The following is an 8,462-nucleotide window of genomic DNA, read 5'->3' on the forward strand; positions in this document are numbered from 1 at the left end:
AAAACACCAAAAGATCGTCTCTATAAAAATATTTACAAGAAAATTATTAAAAGCAACCAACAATAACTAAAAGGTGAAGCAAAAGGCTTTATGGTGAAGCCATTTGTGAGTGTGTGGGGCTGCAACAGACTGGCAACCTCTTCATGGTGTACCCCGCCCTCGCCAAATAGTAACTGGGATAGGCCCCAGCAGCCCTAAAGGATTAAAACAGGTTTGGAAAATGGATGGATGGGTTTTCTGATATCATTAAAGGAAATAAGTATGCCTTTTTTACTATAAAAAAGGACTTTGGTCTTAAACTGTATCTCAGAACAATTGATTTGATTTTGCTCATGGTTGTACAGTATTTGGCTAAGTTATCATGAGTTGGAATAAAAGGTTTAAAGTAAACTATATGTTAACATATGTTGTAAAGAGAAATGCAGAGAAAAATGCTTATTTTAATAAAAAGTGGTTTAGAAAATACCAATACAAAATTAAATCTAAGCAAAAAATAAATGATAATATGATAAAATAAAGCTAAAAAGAAATCTACAAACTATTATAATAATACCAATACCAATATTATTATAAACAACTACTAATAATATTCACAACAATATAATAATATTAATATTATTAATAATAATAATATAATATAATATAATATAATATAATATAATATAATATAATATAATATAATATAATATAATATAATATAATATAATATAATATAATTCCTACATTTCCCATGATTCTTGCGTGGTGACGTCATGTGTTGTCATACGTCACCGGCAGATCAGTAGGAGTGGCAGCGCCAGAAACATGGCAGACGAGGAGGACTCGCTGCCGGACCCCGGTCCCGTCTCTCCGGCGGAGAGTCCTAAAACCGAGCGGCCTCAGTTTGTTTCCTTCTCCGAGAGCGTCCAGCCTGCAGTCGGCATGATGAGCCAGCTCCTGACCCAGCCCTCTTCCCTGAAGTTTGACAAAAACATCAAGCAGGCCTTCTACAACACCGGGGCGATGATCTTCGTGGCGATCTGCTGCGGGGCCGCCGTCCTGGTCTACTTCATCCTGGAGGCCTTCCTCCGCCCGCTGCTCTGGGCCGTGCTGTGCGGCACCTTCCTCCACCCCTTCAAGCACTCCCTCGCCCGCCTGGGCCGCTCGTGGCTCAGCGGCCTCCAGGACACCGGGACTCCCATCGTGGTGGGGACGCTGCTGGTCCCGGTGTGGTGCGTCAACTACGGGGTGGAGGCGATGGGAAGGCTGGTGCTGAAGAGGCTGACGGTGCTGCTGGTGATCGGTGCCGGGGCGCCGCTCGTGTACTTCCTCTACCTGTTCTGGAGCGTCATCGGCATGCAGGTGATCCTCGGGCACATCTGCTGGGTCATCGGGGCAGTCCTGGACTGCTTCCACGCGGTGTGGGTGAGTCAAGCTGGCATGCGGTTATTACCATTTTACTGCACAATTTTTAATATTATAGTTACTCAGTTATTAAAAAGTACAAGGTTATAGACAGGTAACACATTGTTTTATTATTAATAATTTTACTAAAAGTTATATTATTGCAAAACACATCTTTAAAAACCACATGTGCATTTTTTTCACATTTGATCTATTTCCTGTTTTTAGCCTCTAATATAACACTGGTTATTACTGCATTAGAGCTTATTTCCCCTTAACAGCTAAAACTAATTTGCATTCAGCCCTTTCAGCCAGGGATCAGCTGCTTTCTCTGAAGGCAGGGCTGCTCTCACACACCGCCTGCTCTTATAAATAGTAAGAAAATGGACATATTGAATTACAGCAAAAGATGGCTTTGGAGTGGAACCAGCACACATGACCGTAAACAAGCCTTTTCTCTAACAGGAGTGACAACTGCAACATATGAAGTGAAAAGCAACAATAATGACTGAATATTTTGAAGTTGCATGTTTGCAATATTATTATGCTCCTGATATTAATGTATTTATTTTTTTTAGAATCTGTAATTTTTTTTGAACATCTCTGCTCCTCTGTGTTGCAGGTGTGCAGTGTCGTGTTTGGCTACTTGCTGGCCGTCTGTTTCAAGTGGAGTCCTCAAACGGAGCAGTACCTAAAGACCATAGCCCTCCCCGTCTGGGCTGCACTCCTCTTCTTTGTTGGTATGTGCGGCGGTCCAGCGGAGGACCTGTCTAAACACATTTACGCGTACTTTCCTGCCTCTGAACATTTTTCTGCTGTTCTTACACACGAATGGCAAAAGCTTGGAGAAAACCAACCGAGGAATTCTGTTCAAACACGTTTTATTTAAGGGTGAAGGAGCGATGAGGAGGTTCTGTCCTTACAAGTCCAGAGAACACAGGGGTACATAGTAAGATGAGGAAGTCAGCAGTATTTTTAGCATGTGTAAGGCGTGTAACTGCACGCTCTTAAAGAGGGGTTCTCCTTAAAGGCCCACACTGATGAAAATCGTGTTTTTGCTGTTTTCAATGTGGCATTTTTCTAGTTATAGAGGACATTTATTAAGAAAACTAAAATTTAAATTGTATTTCTGAGCATTTTTTTTATTCAAAATGTTGTGAATCATATGAAAATAAGTTGTTGTGATGTAAAAAGCTCCCTGCTTTGGTCTGTTTTGCAATGGCAAAGGGTAAGGGGGCGGAGTTGCTTTGCACCAACAGTCCCCCCACAAGTCAGAGGCCAGTTCCTAATTAAGTACTGCCGCTCTATAGAAATAATGTCCAAGAAAATGAGAAGTTCTTTGATTTTGGCTAAAAGAAAAAAGGGATACTCATAATTAAAAGACCACTTGGGACAATTTAAGAACAGCTCAAAATATGATCAGTTGGTCTAAACTATTAGTCATTTGTCAAAAAACTTTAAGGATCAAAGTTTTGCATTTTTAACTATAACAATAAAATAACACAACATTGTCACTGTCTTCTTTTCTGCTGCAGTGTCTCTAACCGGCTCGTGGAGGGTGCCTATATTTGTGGTTGTGGTGGCTCTGCTCATCGTCGGCTCCCAGGAGAAACCGCCCGTCGCCGGCAGAGGTGAACCAGCCATACTTGTTCAAGTCAAAGTGCCCCAAAAATGCAAAACCATACAGTCCACAGGATCCTTCCGACCAGTTCGTCCCGTCAAACAAAAAAAATCTTGTTTTTTAAAGCTCAGTTTTTTTCTCTCATATCTCATCAGAGCTTCATCACATTGGAAGACCTGCTGGTGGTTTTTTCAGCGCTTGTTTACTTTTTATTTTGTCAACCCCCTGCAGGCGAGCTGTCAGGTCAGGTGCTGTCGTTTGCTGCCAACACGATTTACATGGCCATTTCCTGCAGCAGCTTTCAACCAAAAACAGAACAAAGTGAGAATACAACCACAGGTAATAAACCTCACTTTAGTTTTTGTCTTCTTATCAAGAAATTTCCTTTAAAAAAAATTTATTTTGATTTTTGTCATATCAATTTCCTGGTTTTCATCCTCACAAAGGTGGGGTGCACCCAGTCGCTCCCCCTCCTGCCACTCCCGGCTTCTCTCGAGGAACTTTACCCAGAAGCCTCTTCCAGAAAGACAAGAGCTCCCGTAGAGCCAGTGATATCTACTTCATTCTGCTGGTCTGGGCCATTGTGCTGGTCCAGGTGTGGCTCAACCTCTGGATCCTTCAGCTGCTGCCTATCCCTGTAGCTGGTAACACACACACAAAAATACGAGTCCTATCTATTTTTAGTGTTTTAAGCTGTAGCGGTTTACACGTGAGCTGATTTGCTCGTTCTTTTTGTAGTGTGGGTGCTGAAAAAGATGGTGGTCCACTTCGGTCTGAAGAGTTTCGCCGAGCGCACTCTGACCTCGTGGTGGGTGGTGCTGGAGAAGTTTGGACGGGAACGGGAGGACGCCCTGCTACCCGGACCGATCAAAGGCCTGGTTCAATTCCTGCTGCGTATCGACACCAAGGTAACACCTCCACCCCACTTCTGTGATCATCCAGCACGTCTGAATCGATTCAATATCAATTTAACAATTTATGATTTGAATAATCATACATTTATTCATCTATTTATTCAAAAAAAGTAAAAAAAATATTGTTTTTCTGTTGTGAAAAAAAGTTTTGACATAACTAGTAAGTTAAACTGAACTTTCCTTAATGAAAAATGCCAATTCCTACACTAAAACAACACAAAAGCAAATATTTTAGTAAATAAAAGAAATGTATTTAATGATAAACTGATCCAGACATTTCTAATGAAGATTAATTTGTTTTTTTAAGACCCAACTTGGACCTTAATTCTAGTTTTAGTGTGATTCCCAAATCCTAATGTCTGGTTTTAATGCTTCTTTGAGTTACCATACAGAAAACTCAGTACTCTAATCAGTAGTTTGACCTCAGGTAACCCTCAAATTTGAGTCTGTTTTCGGGACGTTATTTTGATCCCGTACGCTTGCAGTCAAATCCTCGCCGTCTCGCTGCTTGCACCCAAACTGAAACTCTCTTTGCTTTATGGGGACATGTGACGGATGCTGAACACATGAATGGTAATAATCTTCCCAATGTCTCTCTGTCTCCCTCCCAAGCTCTGGCATTGGCTTAACAAGCAGGTAATGAGTGTCTGAGTATGAGAGAAAGCACCAAAAAAATAAATAAAAATCAAGGTTACAAAAAATAGTAAAACAAAAAATGAATTTTATGGACGTGTGGGAACACCCTGTTGTTGCTTTTGCCTCCCATCCACTATCATCTGTCATCTTGCCTTGTGCTCTCACTGCTTTCCTGTCTTTTGCTTTGATTTTTTTTCTGTAAAGCTACAGTCAGGCGGGAGGACGGGACTTGTTGATCCCTCCGCCTCGTCTGTATCTTCTCCTGCTTTGATCTAGCTGACAGCTTTGTCCTGACGGTGTGTGAGCTGCATGGAGAGACGTGTGGAGAGAGCAGATGTGCTGCTTTCTAAACCATGTATTTACTAAAAAAAGACAATCGTTTTAGCAAAAAACGTTTATTGACAATTTGAAAGCCTTTTCTTGTTTTTAGCTTTTCTTAGCTAACGTTCACCTCTGTTGTGGGTTTAAACTTGATCTATGGTCTGCAAAGTTCACCTTCGGTCAAAAGATTAACATCTGTACATGAACTGACACGTAATCAACCATGTAACACGAGTGCTTTAGGACCAGGCCATCTGACCAAGTTGCATCTAATGACTCCTCCTTTCTTCACTGTGACCCCTTGATGCGTTTGTGACGTCCTCTTGTGATCCCAAACGCCACCAAACGCAGAGGGACGCCGCTAATGGACTGTAAATGCAGTCTAGAGCATCGAGAAACCTGAGTTTAGAAGCACGAGCCGAGTGGACACATTAGACACCAACAGCAGAGAAAACAAAAAGCTCACAATCAATGTTGTGGTGGCGAATAAAGTCCTCAACCTTCTGATCTTGTTTGGCAAAAGAGAACATAAAAACAAAAAGTAAAATTGGCTTTTTATTCTGGAAAGAACACAGGTTTCTTCATGTATCTGATCCCTGTGGGTCTTGAACTTCCTCACATTTGCGTCAACACGCCCCCCCCTCTCTGTTTTTGTCTCTTTTATTCAGATGATAGTCTGGCTGGAGCGATCGCTGGATAAAATCATCAGCATCTTCATCATCTTCCTCCTGGTTACAGGGACCCTGCTCATGGCCCTGCTGCTCACTGCTATGGTAGGTTTATCCAGTAAGACTCGTCACTCCAGGATGGGGTGACAGAGTCACGAAGATGCTATTCTGTCTCCAGGTCCATCAAGAAAGTGTTCATATCATAGAAGTAACCAGCAACCTCATCAATGAGACGGTCTCTAACCATCCGGAATGGGCCAAGTAGGACAGCTTTTCTTATTTCTCCATTGCTACAAACTCTTTTTTGATTCCTCGTTTGCATCTCCTTCCAGTATGCTTCCAGAAGCTCGTGTTGTGCAGAAAGCTCTGAATTCAGCTGCTACCAATGTTTATCAGCACGGGAGAGAATGGATAACACAGAAGGTGGGAGCTCCAATGTGGAGTTAATTCTTTTAAATCTAATATGGTCAATCTGGGCCTGACGGCAATGCTGCCTCACACCAGGAATGTGATGCTTGCTCTTGAACTCGCCCATGGAGTTCACACTGGACTGTCCCTACCTGATGCTATCTTACCCCCGCCACGTACAGATAGAAAAGGTTTGGTGCAAAATGTAGAAGAGGTTCAAATCTGAATCTCTAACTGGTCAAAGTTCAACCTATTTTAACTTTCAATACGCATTCAATAGACGTCTGCAGAGCCCGAAAACAGTCGTAGAAACTTGCGTAGCGACGCGTGAACATGAGAGATTTGAACACAGAACTCTGACTTCTCATTGACAGTGGTGGGTGTGAATGTAGCTTTAGCTACTGTCGCATATAAAACTGGCAGAGCGCGATGGGAAGGCATCGACAGAATCTTCACAATTAGCTGCTGCTGCCCTTTTTTTTTTTAAATCGCTAGCGTGCTCATGAATGGAAATGACAACATTTCCAGTGCATACGAAAAAATGTTCAACACAAAAAAGTGATTTGACAATACGTACGTTTTTGATTGAAGCTCCATAAGATGCTGGGAGACAAGGCCAACCAGACGGCGGTGATCGAGAAGCAGGTTTTGGAGCTTTGGGACAGACTCTACCACTCTTGGTTTGTGAAGGTAGGCTCAGATTTTTTATTTTTTCAACTCAACCGAGCATTTAATGATCCAATAACCAGCACTTTTACCTGCAGAATGTGACCCAGTCCGGCCGCCTTCGTGGGCAAAAGTTGCTTCAGAGGCACAACAGCTGGCTGGGGGACATCCTGGACTGGAAGGACATCGCTTCGTTTCTTCAGGAAAACATCGAGACTCTGCTGTCTGTGAGTTTTGCTAAAACTGAGATGCTGATCTTGTGGATGTGGAGGTTTTACTGTTTTGGTGTGGCTCTTGTAGATCCTGGAGTCGCTGTGGGTGGTGATGAGCAGGAACGTCGGCCTCCTCATCTCCACCACCACTACCCTGCTCACCGTGTTGTTCCACAGTGGCACGGCGCTGCTCAACTTTGCACTGAGTTTGGTATGAAAAACTTTGTTTACTCATATCAGGAATTTCTTTAGTGATGAATGTTCTGAAATGGATAGAAATGATTCTGTGCCATTTTCCCATATAGGTGATCTTCCTCACTACCCTCTTCTACCTCCTGAGCTCCAGCGGCGAGTACTACAAACCCGTCAAATGGGTGATCAGCCTGACGCCGCTCTCCCAGCCCGGACCCTCCTCTAATATAGTTGGTCAGTCTGTGGAAGAGGCCATCAGGTAAATGCCGCAGAGTTTTAAAAAAAAAGCCCCCGTGAGGTCGCCCTGTCTGACCTTTAGTCTGTTTTTCCAGAGGCGTGTTTGATGCCTCCCTGAAGATGGCCTGTTTCTACGGCCTCTACACTTGGCTCACCCACACCATCTTTGGCATCAACATCGTCTTCATTCCCTCAGGTGAGTTTCTCACGCAGCTGCTAAGCCACAAAACAGTTGCATTAAGTAGAACTGTCAAATTATCCCGTTAATCACGATTATTTAGTTTCAGACATTTTAACGCATAATGTTTTTTTAATCGCGTTCATCTCATTTTTGGTTATTTCTGTGTAAAGTACACCTCACTCATGCCACGGTCATTTAAGAAAGACATAAATATTAAATTATTAGAACTTGAGTCCAGTTATATTTCTTAAGTTTACATTTTTTTTTTATAAAAAACGGAGTGTTTAGTATCCAATGCGTTGCATTGTCATGGTAGCAGCTTCAGTGCGAGGCATGTGCGACATGCACAACCGTACTCCGTGCTTAAACCGCAATCTGCGCACTAACCACTCTTGCTTCATTTTGAGAAAGATTATCAATTAATTCAAATCGATTAATTAGATTAATTAATTACAGGTCACAATTAACTGCAAATTAACACACAAAAAAATACAGAGTATAAGTCGCAGTTTTTTTCATTGTGTAGCCAGGGGTGCGACTTATACTCAAGAGAGTGTTTTTTTTTTCTTTTTTAGACATAAATAGGCTCAAAAATGTGTTATTTTCCCAGTAAACCAGGGGTCTCAAACTCAAATCAGCCGGGGGCCGCTGGAGGCGGAAACTGGTTGAGGCCGGGCCGCATCAGGATTTTCTCAAGAAAATCGCTGAGAAAACATTCCAATGTTCTTAAATATCTTTATTTTTAACACAAAATAATGAATAAATAATGAACGACGTGTATAGATCTTTGTCCGTGTTGATTTATATATATATAAAAAATAAGGGTAGTTAATGTCCGTTTCTGAAATAGTTTATATTGAAGATTAAATTTAAGATATATTGCTAGGGGGTAGGATTAAAAAAAGGTTTTTTAAACTTCTTCCTACTCCATTTAGAACTACATAATTGAGGTGTAATGTTTTTATATATAATTTATGTAGAATTTTCTGTTGTTGTTTTCTTGTTTTTTACCATGTACATTAA

At 41.7% G+C, this 8,462-nt stretch overlaps 1 protein-coding gene across 2 annotated transcripts in view; it reads left to right on the top strand.

Annotated features, from left to right (window-relative positions):
* Positions 1-786: 786 nt before the first annotated feature.
* Positions 787-8,462, top strand: part of tmem245 (transmembrane protein 245) — a 10,812-nt gene continuing 3,136 nt past the window's right edge. Inside the window, exons 1-15 of one of the 2 annotated variants that reach the window (XM_024267192.2) lie at positions 787-1,404; positions 2,006-2,123; positions 2,919-3,014; positions 3,236-3,343; positions 3,451-3,648; positions 3,743-3,912; positions 4,531-4,554; positions 5,544-5,648; positions 5,722-5,804; positions 5,876-5,966; positions 6,543-6,641; positions 6,716-6,844; positions 6,918-7,040; positions 7,135-7,280; positions 7,354-7,454. In XM_024267192.2, the coding sequence (XP_024122960.1) occupies positions 805-1,404; positions 2,006-2,123; positions 2,919-3,014; positions 3,236-3,343; positions 3,451-3,648; positions 3,743-3,912; positions 4,531-4,554; positions 5,544-5,648; positions 5,722-5,804; positions 5,876-5,966; positions 6,543-6,641; positions 6,716-6,844; positions 6,918-7,040; positions 7,135-7,280; positions 7,354-7,454 (2,191 nt within the window). In that variant the 5' untranslated portion in view covers positions 787-804. The remainder of the gene's footprint in view (positions 1,405-2,005; positions 2,124-2,918; positions 3,015-3,235; positions 3,344-3,450; positions 3,649-3,742; positions 3,913-4,530; positions 4,555-5,543; positions 5,649-5,721; positions 5,805-5,875; positions 5,967-6,542; positions 6,642-6,715; positions 6,845-6,917; positions 7,041-7,134; positions 7,281-7,353; positions 7,455-8,462) is intronic. The other variant, XM_024267194.2, reaches the window with a different exon arrangement.

This window comes from Oryzias melastigma, linkage group LG16, assembly GCF_002922805.2.
Source record: "Oryzias melastigma strain HK-1 linkage group LG16, ASM292280v2, whole genome shotgun sequence".
Taxonomy (NCBI): domain Eukaryota; kingdom Metazoa; phylum Chordata; class Actinopteri; order Beloniformes; family Adrianichthyidae; genus Oryzias; species Oryzias melastigma.